Here is a 25,718-nt window from a genome sequence, read left to right as displayed (position 1 = left end):
TATTTTTTCAGATGTGTCTAGAATAATGAACAGAGCAGATTATTTCAAAATGACTTGATTTACAGTATATCCGTACACCTTACATACTTGTAATCATATCTAATGACTGTATGTAAATTGTAATGTACACAATTTTATTTGTAATATGTTTAGTAGTTTTAAATATAATAAAACTTATAAAATTGAACTCAATAATGTATGAATAGTTATGTATGTAAGTCCATGTGTATATATTCTATATTATATTGTTTGTATATATTGTGTATGTACTACTATGAGGGACTATGCACCTAGGTTTTTCACTCACCTCACACTTGTTTTAATGTGATATAGAATAAACATTATTTGGTTTGATGTGAAAAATAGTGTACAATATGTATTTTTAGTTATGCAAATTCTCCATTAAAGAAAATAAACTATGATAAATATGATCTTAATATAATTCCTGTCACACAAAACTTTAATATAAGATAAAAACAAAAGAAAAAAAATTTGGATTTGAAAAATATTAATAATATTAATCTTTCTGTAATATTATTACTCTAGCTTATTCTATAATATTTATTTTTTTAATTTTTTTTTACAGGTTCACAACAGAATTGCAGCAACTGCAGCTGCTGAAGTCCACTTCATCTCCGGCCCTTTCTGTGGTCATCTTGCAAACTTCATGGTAAGTAATACAGTGATGAAACTGCCTTTAAGCTGCCACCAGATTCCCTTAACAGCAAACGGTGAGGGCAAGTCAGCGAGGGCATCAGCAACAGTATTGACGCAGACAGATAATGAGTTCCTTTGGCATGAAGAGAGCCGGCATTAGAGAAGCTTAGGTTGACAGACCACCACCCCCCCTTTTGTTTTGTGATCGCATGTTTCCTGAGCGTGAGGACTGCATGAACGTCATGCAGGATTAGGATCGGGGATGCATAGGTCGAGCTCTCACCATGTTTCCGTAGTGAAATCTGGCAGCGGGAGTGTTTTTGGCAGCTCAGAGATTCTCCGAGCCATGTGGGGCCTCTTCTGATTATCCAGCTTCTAAACAAATGTAGAAACCCATAGATTAAATTTTACTTTCAAATTGGAGCTTGTATAATCATGTACACGACTGGATGAAATAAATATTATTCTGGGAGTCTCGATACAGAGGCTTTGTGAAGGTTAGTTTTTATCTAAAGATTTGAGTGGAAAACAAATATAAAATCTCCATGATTTATTGCTCTGGCAGAAAACAGCAGATGGGCAATTTGCGGAGGAGGTCAAAGGAAAAAAAAAAAAAACTGACTCACTGAATGAGGAGATGGAAATTAAATATAGTAAGACTGTGTTTCCAACCCCTGTTATTTAAAACTAGTTGCAACCAGTTGTGTGCTGAATTGTCATTTGCTGCTGTTTGAGGTCAGTAACTCTACAAAGCCTCTATTTAGCTATTATTAACTATTTATATTATTTAACTATTAAATAATATTGATGTAGTTTAAAAAAAAATAGTTCCAACCAGCTCTCTATGTGCATGTGTGCTGAATTGTGTCATTTGCTGTCATTTAAGACTTAATGATGGAACCTTGCCCTCAAATCCAGTGACTGGGTCAATAACCTAAGCTTCTGTCCATCATATCAGTAGAATGAAGACCAAAAAAACAAACAAATGAATGAAGGAATAAATACATGAGAAAATGCAGCTCTATAAAACCAGTCGCAATATTCATCTTGCCCATTGTCCTCGGTGTGACGTACACCTTTTGTCTCTAAATTCATTATTTAAGTATTAAATGATGTCGATGGAGTAAGAAAATGTTATAAACCACTGTCATTTAAAGCTAGTTCCGACCAGCTCTCTCTATGCGGGTGTGCCGAGTTGTGTAATTTGCTGTCATTTAAGACTCATTGATGGAACCTTGCCCTGAAATCCAGTGACTGGGTCAATAACGCAAGCTTCTGTCCATTGTTCCAGTAGACTGAAGACCAAAACATAAAAAAATAAATAAATAAATAAATAAATAAATAAATAAATAAATAAATGAGATCATAATACAACTCTATTATAATTTCGGTTGCAATCATGAAAAATGTATTTCTATTTTTATTTTTATTCACCTATTGTTTACTATTGTCCTTGGTGTGACCTTTAGTCTCCCAGTCCATTATTTCACTATTAAATTATGTTATATGGTAAGACATTGGTACCAACTGCAGTTGTTTGTTCAAAACTAGTTCCAACCAGTTGTTTGTGTGTGTGTGTGTGTTGAATTGTGTAATTTGCATCAATGTCAAGACTCATTGATTGGCTTACCAATGAAATCTAGTGACTGGGTCAATAACTCTCTAAGCTTCTGCCCATCATATCAATAGACTAAAGACCAATAAAATGAGAGAGTAATGCTCTAATAACTCCAGTATAAACCCAGTTATGAAACCCAAAACCCAATAATCAAACAACTTCTATTTTTAATTAACCTTTTATTGATTTGTCCATTATTTAACTATTAAAATCTGTTTTGTAGTAAGAGAAGGTTACAAAACGCAGTACTGTATTTTTTTTTGTCATTTAAGACGAAATTGATGGAACTTTGCCTGGAATTCCAGTGACTGGGCCATTAGCTCAAGCTTCTGACCATCATTTTTTTTAGATTATAATGAGATACGAGATAATGAGATAACAATAAAACTCTATTACAAGTTCAATTATTATCATAAACTTTTGTGTTTATCTGCAGTTTTTGTATTTATTTCACCTATATTTTAGTATTGTCCCACTTTTGTCTCAAACTCCATAATTTATATTCTGTTTATAAAGTAAGACTGTCTTGCAATCTAAAAGGCATCTACAGAAGATTTTTTGAGTGATGCCATAGAAAATCCACCCATGGTTCCATGGAGAACTATTTTCCTGATTAGAGATTTGCAAAAGAAGGTTCCTTATAAACATGGTTCTTCTGTGACATTACTCCAAGAACCCTTTGTAGCACATTTATTTATTTAGTGTACAGTGTCCTATCTAAATAATCAGAGAATGGAAAAAATGAGGGATTGAAGAACCACTTTCAGCTTCATAATGAACCACAAACCATGTCAAGAACCTTTAAATGTGTAAGGAACCTTTACCTTTAGTACTGTAATCTTACAAACCTTAAAAGGTTCCTCACATTCTTACATCTCTATTACAACCAAAAGTGGTTCTTGGAACATAGAGCAATAGTCATCATATAATTGTGATTATTTGTCTAAACCCCACCGACGATGCCACCGGCCCCCAGCCCTCAGCCCCCGGCCCCCTACACCTGCCCCCGTATCCTCTTTTCTTATTTTCTACCCCTGACAGTACCTCGATCATCCCTCCATTCTTCTTGTGGTTGAGCGAGGGGCGGGGCAGAGCGAGTGACTGGCAGTCCAGACAAGAGGGAGACTCAGAATCAGGCTGTTTACAGCACTCTGTAATCTCTCTGTCTGTTAATGCTGCAGAACACTGGCACGGATCAGTCAGTCAGCCAGTCTCTATCACTCTCTCTCTCTCTCTCTCTCTCTCTCTCTCTCTATCTCTCTCTCTCTCTCTCTCTCTTTCTCTCCCTTTCTCTTTCTGAATGCCTTCTGTGAATGCTTCCTAAAAGCAGTGCTTATCTGTCCTCCTCAATGTTCGCCTCTGTGCATTCTCGGTCTCTCTCTCTCTCTCTCTCTCTCTCTCTCTCTCTCTCTCTCTCTCTCTCTATCTCTGTGTCCTAATGAGGGGGAGAATGTTCCCTGCGCAAGTACAGAGCAGGTGAAATCCTGCCTCTCTCTATCTCTCTCTTTCTCTCTCTCTCTCTCTCTCTCTCTCTCTCTCTCTCTCTCTCTCTCTCTCATTTAACCACTGCTTCACTATCTCTCTCCCTCTCTTGCTATAATCCTCCACTGCCTCTCTCTCTTTCACGCTTTCTCTCTCTCCCTCCCCCCTCTCCCTACCTCCCTCTCTCTCTTTCCCTCTCCCGGCATCGGTGGCAGTAGCAGCAGCACAAGCAGCAACAGCAGCGTCTGTGCTTGCCAGGCTGGAGTGTCCAACACAGACCGGCAGGACCGCACTGTCAGTCCTGGGATAGAGGGAGAGACGCACATTCAGGCAAAACAGGCAAACAAGCAACCGTCAGAGGTTTAATTAAGGACCCTCGAAATCAGGACCGGACAGCAGCCGCACTGGAGAGAGACGGAACGTGGAGCTGAGACCAGAACGTGGGGATTTTACCTCCCTCTCTCTCTGTCTCCCTTTTCTCTCTCTATTTTCTGCCTCCTGTCTCCAGCGCTCTCTGTCGCTCCCCCCTCCCTGCCTTTCTCTCTCTCTCTCTCTCTCTCTCTCTATCTCTCTCTCTCGCGCGCTCTCTCTCCCTCTCTCCCTTAGTGGCGGAATGTAGAGGCACGCTCTCCGCTCCGTGCTGCATCGACGGCTGGCAGAAAGGGAGCACTGGAAGCCTGCTTGCCCGGAAGAATGGATTTTTACCCCCATCCCGAAGGATTTGGGATGTGATGCCGCTCTCTGCTTTTCCAATCTTGCCGTAGATACAGTCACCTCCACTGCTGGATATTTCGCTTTCGCCTCCACGGAATCAAGGATAGATCATCTTGCTTATCCTTTTTTTTCTTGCCTCCCCCAACTGTACCATCACCACCCCACCCTGTATGGATGGTGCGCTTGTATGTAGGTTGTCCAGCCCTGGCAGGGGGGCACTAGGCACCGCGGCTCTCCAGGACGTGTGGAGCTGAGTCAGCGAGGGCTAACGAGAGTGGGAGAACTAGACGGAAGGCGAATGACAAGGAAGGGAGCCTCTTGTCTGACAGCCCCCATGCCTCTGAACGAATAACTACGAAAGCTCCAAAAGTGCGTGTAATTGTCGGGATGGGGTTTTCACCTGGGGTACCGTATGCTACGGTATCCAAAGGACACTAATAGAGGGGTGTTGCTGCTGCATTGGGAGCCGTCACGAGCCTGCTTGTGCATGCACATCTTCCCAGCTCTCTGCATTACTTCCTCCACCTCGCTTCTGGCTTTCCCCCCCCTGCCCCTTGTCCGCTTCACCTTTGGATCAGGAACCTGCTTGCTTGCGCCTTCTGGAACTGGACTAGAGGATTGTCCCGTGTCGGATTTTGCAAGCACTGCTTTTTCCTACCTCCGGAATTCTACTGGGTGTGTGTGTACTTGTGTGTCTGTGAGTGTGTGTGTGTGTGCTTGTTTGTGTGTGTGTGTGTGTGTGTGTGTGTGTGTGTGTATGCACTTGCAGCATCGTGCACCTGTGCTTTAACCCCTTAAACTTGAAGGATCAATCGGGAGGTGTCAGATTTCCATTCATAACCTTGCAAGGGTTTTCTTTCTAGGTACCAGATAACCTGTAGTGGTTATTGGAGGTCAAACCTTAAAATATTAGAAGGTAATAAGCCCAGAGTTTAAGGGGTTAAGGAGTGTGTGTGAGTGCTTGCGTCTGAGTGTGTTTTTGGCCCTCGTGGGATTGCTTTTCCTTTTTTTTCGTCCCGCCCAAATGTTCGGCGACTGGAGCTTCCTTCGCCTCCTGATTTCCCGGCCCAGGGGCTGACCCTCGCAGGGCCATGAGTGAGAGTTCTGGAGCGGTGACCACCGGCTCGGGGGTGGTGGGGGTGATCCTGGAGGAGCCCGAGAGTACCGGGGGCTCGGGCAGCCGGCAGCAGCAGGCCCAGGCCCCCGAGCGTGCTGGGACATTGCGATGCGCCTTGTGGCCCAGGCAGCAGACCTGGCTGTGTGCAGTGCCCCTTCTCATCGGCTTCATCGGCCTTGGCCTAAGCCTCATGCTGCTCAAGTGGATTGTGGTGGGCTCTGTGAGGGACTATGTTCCCACTGACCTAGTGGACGCCAAGGGCATCGGACAGGACCCCATCTTCTTGTCCAAACCCAGCTCTTTCCCCAAGGGGTCAGACACAACCACCACCACAACTACCACCACTAGTGGGCCAGTTGGCTCCAGCAGCCCTGGGATCACCACTTCGGTGAGGGGCAAAACTCGTTCCGGGACGCCTCCCAACACATCCCACAGGGGTGGTGGGGCGTCCGGAAGTCAGGTGACCCAGAAAAGCACCACTCAGCGCTTCGGGACACGGGGCCCCACCTTCACCACCACCACAGCCTTCGCCATCACCTCCAGCGGCCGGACGTCCACCTCCAGTCCGTCTCCGTCAAATCCCACCGTCCTCAATGATTCCACCCAAATGTGGACCCGTGAGCAGCCATCGACCGAGAGGCCCGTCACCACCCCGGCTCGGACTCACATCCACCGCAAGACACGTGAGTCCTTTTTTTTGTGTGTTTTGGTTTCTGCTGCTCTGGGCCTAGCGATGCATGGTTCTGCTGGTGTTGACGGACTAACTGACTAACTGGTGTTGCTGGTTTGCTCAAGTTTCAAGAAGCTTAGAGACCAATTAGAGACTGTAGTTTTGATGCTAGGTGTGTGATGACACACAATATGATCGTGAAGTTATTGCATATGTATGTTGAATGCCTTGCACTAATTGAATGTATATCACTCCACTGGCTGAGGCAGAATGTCGGTCAAGAGATTGGTCATGGATTGGTCTGTGGTTTGTGCAGGGAAGGGGCTCACAGATCCTTCACGCCACACGGGCCACTCCCTTTGGCTGAAATACACCAAAAAGCGTGTAATCCGTGCTACTACGTGCAAACCAACGTCCCCTGCTCACGCAGAGCTGGTTTGATGCCAATAAGAGGTGGCGGAGGCATTTCGTCTCCACTGTGGGAACTTTTGCTAAATGTGCTGAATGAATCAGTGTGCGTTACTCAAAGAGCTTTAACGTGGACCACTATGAATGCATGAATGCATTGTGAGACCTACGCATTATTCATTCTTGTGTAATTGAAAGGACTCAGTTAAACATGATGGTGCTCCAGTGTAATCATCTCACGCAAGGGGACATCGCTGAGCCGTACGTTTTTCCTTGCATAATATATCGTTTTTATTCCATCATTTGAAGTACTGAAGGGCCCTTCCAAATGTATAGACTGAATGAGTCACAGCCATCAATCCATTCTCGAGAGTAGGTCCATGTCCAGTTTGTCCTCATCATGCAGTCTAATTGCAGCCTGTCATTTCAAAAATGAAGAAGCTCTGCAGTTTCTCTTTGTGTTGTCTGCAGTCTCAGATTTCAGTGAGTGTTGTACTTCTTTTTACTTCTCTTATTTTAGGACATGAGCCCTTAACCATGCAAAGAAAAAAGGACAAAAGTATTGGGACACTTGCGCATTCATAGTTTCCTCTGTAATCAAGGGTATTCTAAATAGCTTAGTATGCTTTTGTTGGACTGTCAGGGAAGGGAAGACTTTCAACTAGGTTTTGGAGGATTTAGTAACAAGCACGTGACGTTGGTGAGGTCAGTATATCAGACAATCACCGCCCAACCACCATCCCAAAAGTAGTGGGTGGAGCAGCATCCATCATTCCAAAGAACACAGTGCTCATCAATGTTGGGGGACTTTTTTTAACCCCCCCCAGCCCACTCCTGGCATTAGGCAGCATGGTGCCAATAGGGTCATGTTTATCTGCTCCAGGAAGACCTATTTCATTCTATTGACAGTACTTCTCTACAGGCACTAGACAAGCTGTGTGTGTGTGTGTGTGTGTATGTGCATTTGCACATATGTGTCAGCAACGGGTGCAACATAAAGTAGCTAAATACATTGATTAGAAGGGGTGTCCACAAACATTTGGACATATAGTGTGTATATAGGCACCTCAATGCTGTTCCACCTTCTCCTTTAGGCCTGGTGATAAGTTTGCTGTTTCAGCCATGACTTTTAGAGCCCAAATCAACAACCAAGCCCAAATTTGGTGATAGCTTCATAATTGAGGACTGGCAATATTGTCTACAGAGGTCCACATAGACCTACATTTCAAAAATGGACATTAAACCAAGGTATGATCAAGCTTTTTAGAGGGGGATTTGGAGGTTTGACTGATTGCGCCATTGGGCTGTGTTGAAAACACAATCAATTAAAAGTGCCATTCTGACCTAAAAGCTAGTGTTTAATATGTTGTTTGTCGTGTGGACGTCGTTGGAATTGTGTCCCTCAGGCTCACTGGTTTGACAGAATTGAAGATGATTGATGATTTTATATTAGCATGCTTTCATATTGTCATTCATGAGCGTTCTCTCTGTACAATACCCAGCATGCATTATGTAAATCTATAACTATATATAACCACTGGCAACCAACTAGTGCTCAACCAATCCTGACGGCTAGTGATATATCGGATAATAAGTACAATCAGGCTGTCATTAGCATTTCCAACAGCCCACCCTCAAGAATCCACGCTAAAGCAGTGCTGATTTTTTATTGTTTCAAAAATGGTTTCTACTATCATAATTTGTCATGAGAAGAGGGTTTTTTTAGTCTTTGAACTGGAATATAGTACCAATAATATAGCAGTACTGCCACACTGCTGTAGAATGTAAGCATGCTTAATTTTAATGGATGAATCAATGGCTGCGTTTCCCGTTTCTCAGGATTGTCCCTTAAAATAAGGTATGGGTTTTAACACTGGGGATCGCTCCTGTCAATTGTGTGTGTGTGTGTGTGTGTGTGTGTGTGTGTGTGTGTATGTATGTATGTGTGTGTGTATATATATATATATATATATATATATATATATATATATATATATATATATATATATATATATATATAATATATCGCTGTTCAGTGAAAAACACATATCTCCAAAAAAGTGACTTTACAGGAGGCAATAGGCAAAAAATGCTCGTAATTTTGAAAGGAAGTTAAAAAAGTTAAATCCTAAGTAATTTGGAGCACAAAAATTAAAAAAAGAGATATATCCACTCTCCATTTTTGTCAGTTTTGTCATCCATTTGAACCCAGTGGGTGCTCTCTGCATTGTGTTTACAATTCTGGATAAATAGACCAAAGACTAAATTACTTGTATGACACTTGAATAAAAAAAATAGGACATTGAACAGCAGCTATATATATATATATATATATATATATAGAGAGAGAGAGAGAGAGAGAGAGATTCTGAATATGAGATAAGGACAAATGTATTAAGACATATTGGAACGTGCTCATTCACTGTTTCTTCTGTAATCAAGGGTATTACACAAGGGCTCTGTATGCTTTTTTTTGTTGGACTGTCAGGGAGACTTTCGACTAGGTTTTGAAGGAGTTCATCGCGTTTAGTAACAAGAATGCGATGTCAGTGAGGTCAGGATATTGGATGATCACCACCCGACCACCAAATGAGGAGGATTTAATCCTCCTCTTTTACATGTAGCTGTTCAGCCTGTTCTTATGGACATGTATTTGCATATCCACTTTTAAACATAAAGGTTCCACAAAGAGTTCTTTGAACAATGCCATAGAAGGACCCACTTTTGGTTCCACAAAGAATCATATGTATAACGGAGCTGGGTAGAACATGTGAAGACCAGTTTACTGATTTAGAAATTTTCTTGATCATTCTTTACTATAATAAATATGGTTCTTCTATGGCATTGTTCAAAGATGCCCCTTTATGTTTAGGACTGAATGTGCAAATAAGTATGTTATGGGTCTCTAAGAACAGGCTGAATAGTTGAATAGGAATATACAGTCAGAAATAGGGCATCCTTCAATGAAGTAATAATGAAGCTCTTTCTATTGGTCCATTGGTACTCTTTGAGTATGAAGTTCCCTACAGAACTGCAGATGGAATTTCTTTTAATTTCCTCTCTAAATTACAAAGCGAGAGTCCCGAGTAACTGCAAAGCAGCCCATGAGCTGAACCAACTCAACAGAATGTCATTAACGAAGCTTTTTGTTGATATCGCTCAATTATTATTACTTAAATACACCTAGTGAAGCACAACGCATTCAACATTTAACCTGGGTACATAGAACAGTGTAAACTCAGGTACTTTACTACGGCACCTTTCCATATAGTCAACAGCATATAGGCTTTAAAGCTCGGGTTATTGTGAACTTTTGCAACCAACAGACCTTTAAATTGGGATGCTATAGCTCCCCTGTCGCGGGTTAAAAGGATCTCTTTTGTATTCAGGCATGAATATTGGATCAGAGCGCTGCACAGTGACTTTGCATCATTCGGCAGCACTCTACCATTGCTTCACTCTCCGTTCTTTATCCAGATTAATTTACCATCACTCCAGAGGAAAAAACTGCCTCTGCTATCCAATAAGAAATTTAATCTACTGCCACACTTACTTTAGGCAAGGGGGAGGCCATACAGTGTCAGCATTTTCACCTGTGCTAGGCCTTGCCTGGTCTGTGTTAGATGAAGGACTCGAAAAGACTTCAAAAATTATGAGATGAATTCATTTCTGGTAAACTGGTTCAGATCTTTAGGAGATTTTTGAAATAACTTAAGCCCATTTCTGTAGCAGGTTACAACAGGGGTATCCAGGGGGTATCGCAAGGGCCTTTTGTTTCTGAGCTTGATGGTGCCAAATACACTGTTAAATACAGAGGTGTTGAGTGATATCATAGAAGAACCACTTTGGGTTACATAACGAACCATGTTTTTAAAAGAGATATGAAGTTCTAAGGAGTCTTCACTTGATGGAGAGGTCATCAATTTAAAGTATCTATTTTAATACTTTTTTATTTGCCATTTGTTCCCCATTTTCTCCCAGTTTGGTACTGCCAACTAACCCACCAGTCCGTAGCTCCTCCTAGCACTAGCAATGCTCCCGACACTAGGAGGGTAAGGCCTCTTCGATACATGCAAAGCCAGCCACCCCCATTTTTTTCAACTCCGAGGACAGCGTCAACGACTTCCCATCTCCACTGCACCTAACATCTAACAGACGCCTGTGCCAGTCAAGAGAAGGGAATGAGCGCCATCTACCCACTCTGTGTCTACATCTACTATGGCCAATTGTGCTCTCTTAGACTCCAGCTGCCGATGGCAAAGCAGCATGGCTTGGGATTCGAACTCATGACCTCAAAAACTCACACATCACTATTTCAACCAAAGGTAGTTCTTTTATTCATCTTATGTAGCCACGCCCACTTTCAAGAGTTATTTTCTTCCACCTTTTGCGTGTGAATTTCCAGTCATTTCATGAAATGGTTGTATGGTTGGTTTATGCACTCTTAAGTACGCTACTGCTGTGGACCACTATATTAGTTAGCTATGCTAACCCAATGTTCCAAGTTGATTGACAATCGCCGTATTTTGTTGTTCCCCTGAGATCCAATTATAACATTCCTTTGGGGTTGTAGACCCTGTGTCACTGCTGATCTTCTACTTCTACAATGAAGGCACAAATACACCACATGCTCCTACAGGGTTCCTCTGAAATGTAGGCTATTATTATGGATATAGTCCTCCATTGCTGAATATTGGACCATAGCTTTGAGAATTTGATAGCATTCAGCAATCACAAGATCACCTGTGAGGTCATATACTCAGGTTAGGTCATTCATTCAGCCATTTCAATTCATCCCAAAGGGGTTGGATCGAGCTTCGTCACTCCAAGGAATTCCGTTCCACCGCTTCACAGCCTGATGGTGGGGGGCCTTTATAGCCCTTATTCTATTCTATTAGCAGTGCTTTTCTATGGGGAGTATGTGTGCAATTAAAGGGATGTTTAAGAATAGAGGGTAACTATGTTATTAACAAGCATTCCAGGCTGAAATGTAACCAATGAATTGGCGGGACTCAACTGTAGGATGAATAAATGAATGATGTAAGCAACATTGGGTTTTGGGTTTGTATGTGTACTGTATGGAACGAAAAGGGTGTGTACTTCTAACTCTTACAAACTTTCTTACTATTTCCACTCGATTCCCTGCAGCTGTCACTTCACTCAGCATCCTGTGGTTGTTAACACTCACTGTCAATCCTCAGGAGATCTGTTGTCAAATACTGAGGACAAGTAAGTGCATTTGTAATGTGGCCCACAGTCTGAGCAGCTATATTTGACTGTGTACAGTAAGCATTTACATAGTTTGAAACCCTCTGAGATGGTCTGTATTTACTCTGCTGTGATGCGAGATCTAGGAAAAATGGTTCATTGTTTTAAAACCGTTGCATTTTGTGAAGGTTCTCTAATCTTTAGACTAAACCAACCATGGTCCTTATGTTGCATCCTACACAAGGCGTGTTGTGACGCACCACTGACTGAAAAAAGGATAGGCAGACGTCAACAGTAAGATGTTCGTTGCTATCTTGGCAGTGAACTGCCAACACAAGCATGTGCAGCCCGACACTCGTACACTGCCCAGATGTCTCTCTAAACTCCTTCAAGTCTGCCTTAATTGTACAGCTAGGTTGTACATGTCTATGTTGGCCACAGTCAACACAGGATGAACTGACTATTGAGGTCTGTGAATGGTCCATGATCCTTGTAAATCAGTGGTTTCCAACCCTGGTCCTATAGGACCCCGTGCCCTACACATTCTAGAGCTTATCCTGCTCCAACACACCTGATCCAGATAATCAGCTCATTAACAAGTCCTTGCTCAAGTCCTTTCTTGCTGGGGTTGAGCTTCAGGTGATGGGCTGCCATCCATGACAAGAGAACCCAAGACGAAATATTACCACCATTCAAGGTCAGGACGTTGAATGATCACCACTCCACCTCATCCCCAACTTCCCAGCTTATCCCAAACCTATCAGATAGAGCACCATCCATCATTCCAGAGAACACAGTTCCACTGCTCCATAGCTCCCACACCTGGCACTAGGTCCACTAGGACCTGCCAACAGGTCCACCTTTATCTGGTCCAGAGAGTCCTATTTTATTGCCCGTACTTCTCTACAGGGACTAGACAGGCTATGTGTAACCATTTGTGCATCTGTGCCAGCAATTAGTGCAACACATTCATTAGAAGGGGTGTCCACAAACATTTGGACATGTAGTGTAATGTATAATGGAAACCTTCTTGTATGTGGTTCTTTCATAGCAGTGATTAACAAATCAGTCCTGAGGGACTCCCAGGTGGAGCAAGTCAGTTTGGAAATAGACGACTTTCCTAGAAACCCAAATCCAACTATTGTAGATGATCGTTAAGCTTAATTGCAGTGCTGCCGGAACAAAGGCCCTCAGCACTGCATGGCGTAGCGCTTTCCCTGCTTCAGCACACCTGATTCAGTCTGTGAAGGCTTTGGTAATGAGCTGGTGAGTTGACTCAGATGCGCCAGTGCAGAAAAACGCCCCTAGCTGTGCAGAGTTGCCGTAGTGAGATGCACCTGCATCAATGTGTGACCTCAATTGAATGCATGCATGGTGCTTGGAAAGGACTTGACCTGAACCCAATCGATTGGCTGTGGAAATCTGTGAATTTGGTTACCGCATCAATCCGAGGCAGCCCAGCTCAGCCGAATTCAGCCGATGCTTTCCTTCACTTCCTGTTCCACTTGAGTGCCACTTAATGGCCATTGATTTTTCCGTTGTTTTGTAACATTAGCCTGATGAGGATGAGCATAGCCCATAGGAATGGATTCTGTTTCTATGGATTTGGCCATGTCGGCCTCCACCCGCCGCTGGCCATTACCTATTAACCATGTCACAGCATGTACAAAATACCATAATCATGTCATCGCGGTTAACTTGAAGGTGTGTTGTTTAATCATCACTGCAGTCGTTAGCTTGGACAACTGGTTAGCTCTTGGAAGAAGAGTAGTACTTTGTGGAACTTTGCTTTTTGCCACTAGAACACAGCGGTAAAAACAAAGGATCGGAACTGGCTATACTTAAATAGACCATTACCCCATACATTAAAATGTACCTGGAACAACCCCAATCCTGTTTTCCATATTATTGAAGATACCTTGAAGTAGCCAATATTATAATCATATACCCTAACTGGACAAACGTATCGGGACACCTGTGCATTCATTGTTTCTTCTGAAATCAAGAGTATTAAAGAAAGATTTTAGCATGTTGGAGTAACTGTCGCCTCTACTGTCCAGGGAAGAAGGCTTTCTACTAGATTTTGGAGGAGCATTGCTGTGAGAATTTGGTTGTATTTAGTAAAAAGAGGGTTAGTGAGGTCAGGATGTTGGATGATCACCCTTCCCTCCAATCCCTAACTCATCCCAAATGTTTTGGATGGAGTTCAACTGCTCCACAGCTCAATGCTGGGGGGGGGGCTTTGCATCCCTCTAGCCCATGATTGGCATTAGGCAGCATGGTGCCAAGATGTTAATCTGCTCCAGAGAGTCCTATTCTATTGGCAGTATTTCAATCCTACAAGGACTAGACAAGCTGTGTCTGTGTCAGCAATGGGTGCAACTTAAAGTCACTGAATGCACTCATTACAAAGGGTGTCCACAAACGTTCCTACATTATCTTAACTCTACGTCCCTATCTCTGTTCTGATTGGCTACCCAGCATTCAAAAAGAAGTTGAAATACTTCTACTAGCTTATATCTTCAGGTTGAATGGGCAGGGCAGGACCTATGAAAAATGGTGTATTCTAAACAGGTTTACTTTTCATATATGGAATCATCTCTTTCCAGATTATACAAAAAATGACATTTTCCGAGTCACAATCCCTATAACTGATCTGTTTGTCACATACCCCTGCATTCAGCCTTCGTTTAACGGATGGTTGTAAAAAAGGGCCCCGCTTTCAATGCCATTAGGGCTTAATTTCACAAAGGGACTGTCTCAATAAAACTTAATGTCACTTTGATTTATCCTTATGAGATGTCCTAAGGAAGCAAAGGAGCCTTAAATATTAATGCGGAGAAAAGGAAACATGTTCAATATGTAGAGGAGAAGCTGAATAATTGACGAAGGAGCTCGCTGAAGAATTATCCCAGAGAAAAAGGGAGGAGAAATGTCTGATGCCTCGGAAATCAAGGGAAAAAATAAAATGGCAAGATGAAAGATCAAGAACTTTGCACTGTGAACTTTGCTTGTTGATGGGAATCAGAAGAAGGGCTCTACTTGCCATCTTTGTCTGCCCTCGAAAGCATGAGTCCCCTGTATTGAAAGTGTGTCTGAAGGTGAGGTAGGGTGAAGTTGGCTCTGCAGAGCCCCAAATAATGAAAAGTTACAAAGTGGCTTAATGCTAGCGTAATGCTAGCGAAGTCTCTCCTCGGCAGAGGCTTTTTGATTAAAAATTCGGTTTTAAGATGGACTAATTAATGAAGATTTGTGGAGTAATGTGCTGCGGATTAGCTCTTCTGGGCTCTCTGGCTCCAAGCTGGAAGTTTCTATGGAGCTTTGATAACGTGTGTGTGTGTGTGTGTGGTTTAGGGCATAGCTCGGGAACTAAGAGTTACACATTACAACAGAAGCCCTCTTCCTTCTCACAGATGTCCCTCACTAAGATATTAGCAATGTGGTTCGAGATGCCATACCTATCTTCACACCGCTGCTGAAATAATGAAAGTATCTCATTGAATTTGATATTACTTATTGTCCACACAACCTCGAACTTCAGGTAATTGCCCACGTAATGAGGCACTACACTCTAAACTGCTCTTATACCTTCTGAGAAGACCCCTCACTGCTGCAGCCTCACTGTCTGTTAATGGTGCCTAGAGGACACCAGGGACACAGTGGTAAAAACAAAAAGGATCGGAAATGGCTGTACTTAAATTAGCCAATATCCAATACATTAAAACGTACCTGGATCAGCCCCAATCCCAATCCACTGGTCCCAACAATAGGTTGCCATGGTGACGGTATGCCCCTACCCACCCCATCTATGGCTTATCTATGCTCCTAAAAAGGGTTCTTTGAGTGATGTCATAGAAGAACTATTTTTAGCTCCATTAAGAACCATTTGTAATAAAGGGGTGTAAGTTAAAATGGTTAAATTAGTAAAGAACCTTTGTTGTGAAAACAAAAATGGTTCTTCTAGCACCGTTATGTTTAATTAAGAGTGCACAAAGGTCTATATAGCAGTTATAGACTCCATCCATCACGGGTCAGTTTCTGACTACAGGACCACTGTTGACCAGATTTCATTTGGATAGTGGGCCTCCACAAGACTGGCATGTTAGGCTAGGATATCAGGCACAGTGGTGCTGCTGTGGTTTACTGCTAGGTTGAGAGTGGGTCCGCCAGCCAAAAGGGCATGCGTGGTCAGAACCTGCGTCAACAGATGGGCCACAAGTGCTGCAGTCTCTAACTGTGCACCAGCAAGGCTGAGCTTGGGGCTCAAGGGAGGGGGGTTGTAGTACAACATCCAGCATTTCATCTCCAGGTGCTTTAATTGGAGCAGCATTTGGTTAGCGTTAGGATTTGGGGAAATGTTGGCTCATGTGCTTCTCATTTCCCTGCCTTTTTATAGGCAAACTCTCAGGAGAGGGTTTCGGAATATGCATGAACTTTGCGCTAAGTATGACTCTGTTATTTTTCAGCAGCAATTTTGATAAATGAAACACTTCTGTTTGCATTGCGGAGTAACAAACGCATTCGGCGGCGACTTGAGTTAAGCGGGTGAGGCTCAAAGATGTATGTGCTGTTTGTAAGAAAACAATGAGCAATTTATCCATTACGCTCAAGGCGAGTGGGAGCGGAAGACGCTTTGTCTTCATTACCACAGGTTTAGTTTCTGTCACGGAGATTGTGCGCCCAGATCAGTCATATAGAAGATCATTATGGGCATGGTTTTATAATAGAGCTTTCATTGGCTTCAGTAATGCAGAGGCACTCACTTATCATCTCCCATTTGCCCAACTTTCAATTTACCACTTTCAGTGAATTATGTACCGGCGCTTCGCGTGTCACCAGGCGACCTGATGTCATGCTTACGTGACTAATTAAGGCGGTCGTGAAATGGCAAAATGGCATTCCGTTCGAAATTCCGTTGGCCATATGTACAAATCATGTCCGAATTAAAGATATGAGCCGTCTGGTCGTTTACGGCCAAACATTAATAAACACAATTAGGCTCTGCTTTGCCCGGGATCTAGCTGCCTCCCACAATCCCATTCTCCCTCTCCCCCTCCCTCTGCCGGCCACCTCCGAGCCGTTTAACATCTGTGGACAAACAAATGTCAGGACCGTTTTGATGGCTGCTGTGGTCACTAGCCAGCGCCGGGGGCCCTGTAGAGCATTACTCTGTGGAGACTGTGGAGAAAAAAAAAGCTGACCAGCATGACGAAACAGGGCTATAAAACTTCGCCCAGTCATTCCACTGGACCTTGGCCAGCCAGAGCCTGGAGACGGACATTCGCCTCCACTGAAGAACAATGCCAAGTACAAAAAAGAACATGGGTCTGGTGGATGAATGGCTTGTTATGGATAAAAGCTCAGAGCTAGTAAACATTAAAAAATTAAGAATACTGCAGCAGGACCCCAGACTTTTCTCACAGCTGTTGTTTTACTGACCAGATAAATATGGCTCTCATGGAAGGTGCCATTTATTGTAGAAAGCATTTATTCAGTGTTTAAATAATTCTCAGAGGTCTACACAGAAGCGAGGCAGCTTTGGTTGGGGTTGACAAATGCTCAGATGTGATTTTACCACCCTGTTATCATAAAACATGCTGTTTTTCCTGGTGTTTTTTATTGTGGGTTCAGGAATAACTTAATGAGCCATGCTTTGATAAGCTGGCTTACAGTAAGGCACCAACTGAATTAGCATAGCATAGCATAGCTGTGCTAATTAAGTAATATTTTTGGAGCAGTAACATTGTACATTGCCCTGTAGGGTTCACTAGCTGATGAGATTGTAAAGCAGGTCGGTTAGAGTTAGCTATTAGCCTAGCACGGATACCTACTCACTTTCCCAGCTGTCACTTGATTATGCCCCTATATCGGCTCCCTTTTTCCTGGGTCAGGCCTCAGGAAAAGCCAGGGTCAGAAGACCTGGTTCTAAAAACCTTGAACCTTGAAGAAAAAGTTTTTAGAATAAAAATGTTCCTTATAGGTTCCTCAAAGCACATTAAGCAGTTCCTCAAGGAACATATATTTTTAACATTGCAATACAGGGGGTAGAAGTACCCAAGAAATGACCTGAAACACCTGAGAAGAATATCAGGCTACAAAGGAGGCACAGATGGGGAAAGTAAAGAATAGTAGACGGAGCTAGGGAGGAGACTACGTCCAAAATACAAACAGAGAAACAAGTGAGGCATTAAAATCACAAATGATACGGAGGCAAAAACATGGCCAGGGCTATGCTAAGCAGGTTGTTCAAGATTGAGTCTGCTAATATTAATGGTTGCTATGTGGTTGTTATGGTAACACAGGGGGTGCTAGGGTGTTCTTATGGCATTGATTGGCAGCTGCTATAGTGGTGCTAGGTGGTTGCTATGGTATCCCAGGTGCTATGTTTTTGTTATGGCATTGCTAGGTGCTTGCTACAGGACGCTAATGTGGTTGCTATGCTGTTACTAAATGGTTGCTAAGTGGTTGCTATGGTTATGGTTCACTATGGTGGTGCTTGGTGGCTAGGCTGCTAAGGGTAAAAGGTCACTAATAAGCCCTGATGGTAAGAGCATGGATAACGTCTTGAGCACCTAGGTTAGACACATTGCGGCCCCCATTATTGACACTGCTGATAATTCATCGAATTCTACGAATTCATATCAGCAGAGAAGAAAATTGATCTATTTTTTAAGGCACATACTTACTGTACTGCTTACAGCAGGGCAAGGAAGAAGTCCTCGATTTCTGGCTCTAGCATGCTGCTGGCATTACCTGAGGGACGAGGCAGAGTGCAGACCCGAGTCTGTTATGAGATATCGATTCACGTGCAATTGTCTTCTGGACTTGTGCCACTCAGCAGTTTGCCGCAGATCAGCTTAAATGCATGAGGCCTGATTAGCTATGAGGTGCACTTTTCTATTCTCCTGCCGTGGGTCGGGTAGGTGGGAGGGACAGCTGCCTGATGTTCTGCATGCAGTTCGGCTATTTACACTAATATTTTTTACCATAGAGGCTTTTGTCTGAGTTTGAGTTTTGGCCTCCCGTCCACATGGAGGGGAATTTTATGATCACTAACAATGGAGCTCTTTGTCATGTGGATGGGGGAACCAAAGCTTTATACCATATACTGGTGTAGTATATACTATATACTGAGCTATACTGGTGTACTGTAGCTTATCTGAAAGATACAAACCTTCCACACCAGTGGTTCCCAGGAACCCTCTTTTTTACTTGGGTAGTAGACCGAGCACAGACGTAACACTGGATCAGGAGTGTTGGGTGCAGGGTAAACATTAACTAGTGAGAACTATGGGTTCTTCAGAACCAGGGTTGGGAACCACTGCTTCATACCCTTCGTCACTGGTCAGCTTCTAACCACAAGACTGCAGTCAACCAGGTGTTACTTGGGTAGTAGACCTTTCTTAGCACAGAAGTAGCACATCCAGGTGTGTTGGGAGCAGGGTAAACACTATAATGTGCAGGGCAGAAGGTCCTCGAGGACCAGGGTTGGGAACCGCTACTCTATACCATTCATCGCTGGACAGCTTCTGACCACAAGACTGCTATCAACCAGGTGTTACTTAGGTAGTAGACCTTTCTCAACACAGAAGTAACACTGGATCAGGTGTGTTGGGAGCAGGGTAAACATTAACTAGTGAGAACTATGGGTTCTTCAGGACCAGGGTAACACCTTTCTCAGCACTACAGTGACACCGGATCAGGTGTGTTGTCATGCAGTTTGAACCTTTACAACAGAGGTTCCCTGTCCTGGTCCTTCTCCATCACCCTACTTTCAAATTGGGAAGGCCTTGTTAATTAGCAGATTAGCTAGATAAAACATGTGCTGGGCATGCGGCCCTCCAGTTCCAGGACATGAGTTGGGATCCAGTGCTCTACACCATTCATTACTGGTCAGCTTCAGTAACCATGAGAATGCAGTCAAGCGTCAGGCACATCAAATATCCAGACCTGACCACCGATAATGGTCTACAGGATGGGGAACACATACTGTGCTTCAGCAGATGGGCTAGAGTCTCTAACTATCCACCACCCACAAGGAGAACCTACAATTGATGTGTTTTTAATAAAGTTGCCATCGAGTACAGTGTTCCATTATCAGCAAAGACCATATGCTGTACAATGCAACGCCCACATTTTTCAACAGCGAAGCTCTCTCTCAATTTATTTGGCTCTAAAAGGCCATATGGTGGAGCCGACCTGCTTGCGCGTTCCGCCTGTAATAAGAGCCGCTCTGCAATTAAAGCGGCAGACCGTTCGCAACTCAGCCCGCAACGCAGCCGTCCCGGCTTTGACGCGTCGAGGACATAAGCAGAAGTGTTTGCTTTCCCCCATTTCTCGCTCGAGCATTTTTTAAACTGGCTGCTTTGGCAGCGTGAGTGGTGTCTCTTTGAACGGCGGGAAAAGAATCGCTCGTATCCACTTCTGCGAGTGCTCTAATTTGACAGTTTTTGAAACTGAAGCGCACGTCGTTGTCTGCTCACCTGTTCGGCGAACCAAAAAAAAAAGAAAAAAAAAAGGCCCCAGCTGCACTCTTCTCCAGCTGGAGAGCTCTCTGCTGCCTCTGTGAGCTTAGGCCACTTAACTTAGAAGCTTTTACTGCCATTTTTGTTTGCACTGCTTACTTATAATTATGTAATTACTCAAGTAATTGCCCTTTATTGTTGTTTGTTAAGTAGTGATCACACTTGCGTTCTGTATCGGCTGGTTGCACATCTGGCTTTTCTTTGTTTACCTCGATGTCAAGCAACAACAAAAAACATCAGCCATCCAGCAACCACTTAGTAGCACCATAACAAACACAGGGGATACTATACTACTGCAACCTAGCAATGTCACAGCAAAACCATAGCAATCATTGAACATCTACATAACATTCACTTAGTAACATCATATCAATCATTCTGTGTTACCATTGCAACCACCTAGCAAACAGTAATATCATAGTAATCACAAGGGGGTCCTATAGCAAGCACCTAGAAACACCATAGCAAAACCAAAGCAACTACCTAGAAATACCATCACAGACCTCCTGGGATACCATAACAACCACATAGCACCGTCATAGCAACTGCCTAGCAATGCCATTGCAACCACCTAGGATACCATAACAGCCACGTAGCACCACCATAGCAAACTACCTAGTTATGCCATAGGAACATCCTAGCAACCCCTTGTGTTACCATAATAACCATTTAGCAATAATATAGCAAGCATTAAACAACTCCAAAGCAACCACCTAGTGACACCATAGCTGCCTAGCAAGGCCATAGGAACAACCTCGCAATCCCTTGTGTTACCACCATAGCAACTGCCTAGCAATGCCATCGCAACCACCTGGGATACCATAACAGCCACCTAGCACCACCATATCGAACCATAACCATAGCAACCACTTAGCAACCATTTAGTAACAGCATAGCAACCACAATATGATCCTATAGCAAGCACCTAGCAACACCATAGCAAAAGCGTAGCACCTGGAATACCATAGCAACCACCTAGCACCACTATAGCAGCTGCCAAGCAATTCCATAAGAACACCCTAGCACCCCCAGCATTACCATAGTAACCACATAGCAACCTTTCAGGTATAACGCTAATAAGCTCTGATGTGCTCCATGTGCCCTCGCCATTTAAGACTTCATCTCTCTCACTCTCTCTCTCTCTCTCTCTCTCTCTCTCTCTCTCACTGTCTCTTTCTCTCTCCTCTTATTCTCTCATGCTTATCGCCGTGGCAGATCTGTCACAGGGACGCTGAACCCGAGGACATGACATCGCACTGTGACAGTGGCCAGCCAACGGCCTCTCAGCTCAGATGGCAGATTAAAGTGGGGACACATATACATACACTCATACAGACTCACATGCTGGTGTCTAGAATAGTGTAACTGGATGGGCTCAGTGGGTTGCATGGTGCATATACATGATATGTGTGGGTGCTGCCCAACGGAGCCCATATGCGGCTTTTTTATGCAGGACACGTCATCTCATGTGCTGTCACTTTCTAGACCTGGCCACCTGTCGGACACCAAAGGCTTATGCTGGAACCTGCTTCCTTTGTATGAATTTGGATGAGGCAGAAACTTTACCAGGCACTCATAACAGAAAAATATATACTCATTGGCCACTTTATTGGAAACTTATACATCGGAGTTGAAGCATTGGAAGCATCTGTGGTTATGTAGGCTGGAAGCACAAGGTAAAGGGTTTCTAATGAAGTGGCCAGTGAGTAAAAGCACAAGGTAAAGGGTTTCTAATAAAGTGGCCAGTGATTGGAAGCACAAGGTAAAGGGTTTCTAATAAAGTGGCCAGTGATTGGAAGCACAAGGTAAAGGGTTTCTAATAAAGTGGCCAGTGAGTGGAAGTACAAGGTAGTGGTTTCTAATAAAGTGGCCAGTGATTGGAAGCACAAGGTAGGGGTTTCTAATAAAATGTTTTGTGAGTGTAAGCACAAGTATAGGTGTTTCTAATAAAGTGGCCAGTGATTGGAAGTACAAGGTCGGGGTTTCTAATAAAGTGGCCAGCAAGTGGGAGCACAAGGTGGAGGTTTCTAATACAGTGGCCAGTGAGTGTAAGCACAAGTATAGGTGTTTCTAATAAAGTGGCCAGTGATTGGAAGTACAAGGTCGGGGTTTCTAATAAAGTGTCCAGCAAGTGGGAGCACAAGGTGGGGGTTTCTAATAAAGTGGCCAGTGAGTGGACATACAAGGTAATGGGTTTCTAATAAAGTGTCCAGTGAGTGTAAGCAAAAGGTAGGGGTTTCTAATAAAGTGGCCAGTGATTGGAAGCACAAGGTAGGGGTTTCTAATAAAATGTCTAGTGAGTGTAAGCACAAGTATAGGTGTTTCTAATAAAGTGGCCAGTGATTGGAAGTACAAGGTCGGGGTTTTCTTATAAAGTGTCCAGCAAGTGGGAGCACAAGGTGGGGGTTTCTAATAAAGTGGCCAGTGAGTGGAAGCACAAGGATCGGTGTTTCTAATAAAGTGGCCAGTGAGTGGAAGTACAAGGATAGGTGTTTCTAATAAAGTGGCCAGTGAGTGGAAGCACAAGGTGGGGGTTTCTATTAAAGTGGCCAGTGAGTGGGAGCACAAGGTGGGGGTTTCTAATAAAGTGGCCCGTGAGTGGGAGCACAAGGTTGGGGTTTCTATCAAGCAGTCTGTTGTTTTTCTCTGAATAATGTATGCTGCCTAGGGCTGCCGCAAGAGCCTGATAAACTGCAGCGGCGAGATACATTATCTGTAGGAGTGAAAGGACAAGAAGGTATAATAATCATATCAGCAGTGGATTGCACCTCCTCCTCTGTCTGGCCAGCGACACGCCATGAGCAAATGGCACCGCTGTCGGTGCGAATGGACTGACACAAAATGGAGGCCTCGTGGTGGGTGGTGCTGGGGAGGGTTGGATGTGAGCGAGTGAATGAGTGAGTGAGTGGCAGGGGCTGAAGAGCCTCTGGAGGGAGACTCATTATGAATGGAGTTCATTTACGTCTGTGACTAACACGTCAGTTCCTGAGTGACAGTATTGGATGGTGGTGAATTGACACGTAGTGAGGGGGGGGGTGTATTTGTGTGAGTGAGTGAGTGGAAGCGAGGGACTGAGAATCTGGCGGTGACTAACCGAGTGAGTAAGCAGAATAGTGATCGCTTCAGCATTAACATCTCACTGTGATGGAGCTCTACGAGAGGCTCTTCAGGTTGGAACGCCGCAGCATTCACTAACGTTTGGACATTAGCATAAAGACTCTACAGTAGATGTTTGTACCATAGTGCACCACAGAATCATGACCGAGTGACTCAATGTGTAAGCAAGGTCACTGCGAAGAGGTTGGATCCTGACAGTGTCCTTTGAGCGCTAGGGCGTAGTTGTGGACCTCTGTACCTCTGCATAGTCATTTCAACTCACCTTGTCTATTTGGAACAAAACTAAAATCTAGAAAATAGAAAATCTTATCAGCCTTCATCCAGTAAGTGCTATATTGCATAATCACATCATGTGCCAATATATTGTATATTGTTCATGCAGTGTACTGCAAGTGTTGCTGTTAATCACTCAGACATAAGATGATCAAATACTCTAGTAGATCTAGATACAATATGTGTATATATACTGCAAAAGTGCACCTCAAGAAATTCATAGAAAAATATATTCATACATATTTCAAGATTCAGAAGGAGCTTATGTCCACAGGTGGTGCTATTTTGACAAATACATAGAACCCAACCTAGTTTTCTAAGTAGAACTTAGAAAACTACAGTGCTACAGTCTTTTGTTTTTTTCCAATATGAAACTTCTCAGAAAGGAATGAATGCATGGAAACAGAATAGTAATCTACTATGTCTACCATGATTGTGTTAAAGTTTAGGGTATGGGTTGGGTTAAGTTTAGGGTGTGGTTAAGGTTAGGGTAAGTGTTGGGTTAACGTTAGGGTAAGGGTGTGGTTAAGTTTAGGGTTAGGGTTGGGTTAAGCTAAGGGTATGGTTAGGGTTAGGGTTGGGTTAAGGTTAGGGTATGGTTATTGTTAGGGTAAGGGTTGGGTTAAATTTAGGGTAAGGGTTGGATTAAGTTTAGGGTTATGGTTAAGGTTAGGGTAAGGATTAGGTATAGTTTAGATTATGGTTAGAGTTGGGATTAGGGAATGTGTTACTCTACTAAGGGCATATCCGCAAAGGCCTGGAGAAGTTTGTTTTCAGAAAGCAGTGCTAAACAAGCCACAGCACTAGTTTACGACCTAATGGCTTTCATTGTACCCATGTCTCACCAGAGTGGCCATCAGAGACCTGCACACTTATTAGCAGACGATGAGATATAGTCAGAATGGAAGCTTTGATTTTTTCTTCTTCTATGGACACAGCAAAAACAAGTTTGCCGTGAGAGATGAACATCTTCAGTGGTTAGTGGTTCCTCCTAAGACCTTGTTTGAAAGGAAGTACCTGGCCTTCAATAAAACTGGCGTTGTAAAAGGACTTGCTGAAGGAGCTCCAAATTGCTGCGATTAATTTAGCCCAAATTAGTTCTTAGAGGGAACAGTGATGGTGGCTCAAGCCATGTCTTGGGATTTTCTACAATGTTCTTGTTTATCCATCTGCTCTTGTTTTGGCTTTACTTTTTATAATGTCTACATTGGTAATGGTCCCAAAAAGACCTGTTCCTGACTGCTGGACTTATTAGGACCGATGCTGTGCTGTTCTGGCGGCTCTGCAGTGGCCAGTGAACGTCCAAGTGTTGAAGACCACTAACTTTGGTCTTCATATATTCAGTAGATGTAAATTTGCCCAGGGTGTTTCGGCCAGTCATCTGAAAACTTGAAGAACTGCCCAAGTTGATGCCTTGTACAATGGCCTTGAAGAATCATCAAGCACAGATGCTTGGCCCCTTTCTGAACACAATCTTTGACCAAAGATGGTCTCAAAAAACGGTCACTCCCAGAGCACCCACACAGCTAGCCTGGCTCTGGTTCTCATATTAGCTGTACATGCACTCATAGTACAAATCAAATCCTCTGTTTTTGGAACCCGAGGCCTACCTTTTTGTCTTCTTCCCCTCATTCTTCCGCTCTCTACAGGAGCCCCGCTCGCTGTATCAGTAACAGCAGGATCGATAACCTCCCCTCCTGCATAGATGCGGCAGCTGAAAGGAAAATGGCTGGCCGTTCTGAAATGAACAGCAGTGTCTCTGTGCCTGGTCCCTGTCTCGGTGACAGGGGAGGACAGGGCTGGGATACTTCGGAGGAAAAGAGCAGAGGAGAGAGAAATCTTTTATTTATGAGGACAAATATCAGCAGACAGCACTGCAAGTTCTAATGGCAGGTGTCAGTGAGCTAGACAGCAAGGCGCAAGGTCTCC

At 43.5% G+C, this 25,718-nt stretch overlaps 1 protein-coding gene across 1 annotated transcript in view; it reads left to right on the top strand.

Annotated features, from left to right (window-relative positions):
* The first annotated feature begins 3,864 nt into the window (after nucleotides 1-3,864).
* nrg3a (neuregulin 3a) overlaps nucleotides 3,865-25,718 on the top strand; it is a 432,405-nt gene continuing 410,551 nt past the window's right edge. Inside the window, exon 1 of the mRNA XM_072677356.1 lies at nucleotides 3,865-6,271. Coding sequence (XP_072533457.1) covers nucleotides 5,563-6,271 — 709 coding nt within the window. The 5' untranslated portion in view covers nucleotides 3,865-5,562. The remainder of the gene's footprint in view (nucleotides 6,272-25,718) is intronic.

This window comes from Salminus brasiliensis, chromosome 4 (genome assembly GCF_030463535.1).
Source record: "Salminus brasiliensis chromosome 4, fSalBra1.hap2, whole genome shotgun sequence".
NCBI classification, from domain to species: domain Eukaryota; kingdom Metazoa; phylum Chordata; class Actinopteri; order Characiformes; family Bryconidae; genus Salminus; species Salminus brasiliensis.
The sequence above is the reverse complement of the archived record's forward strand: the minus strand, read 5'-3'. Positions and strand labels throughout refer to the sequence as shown.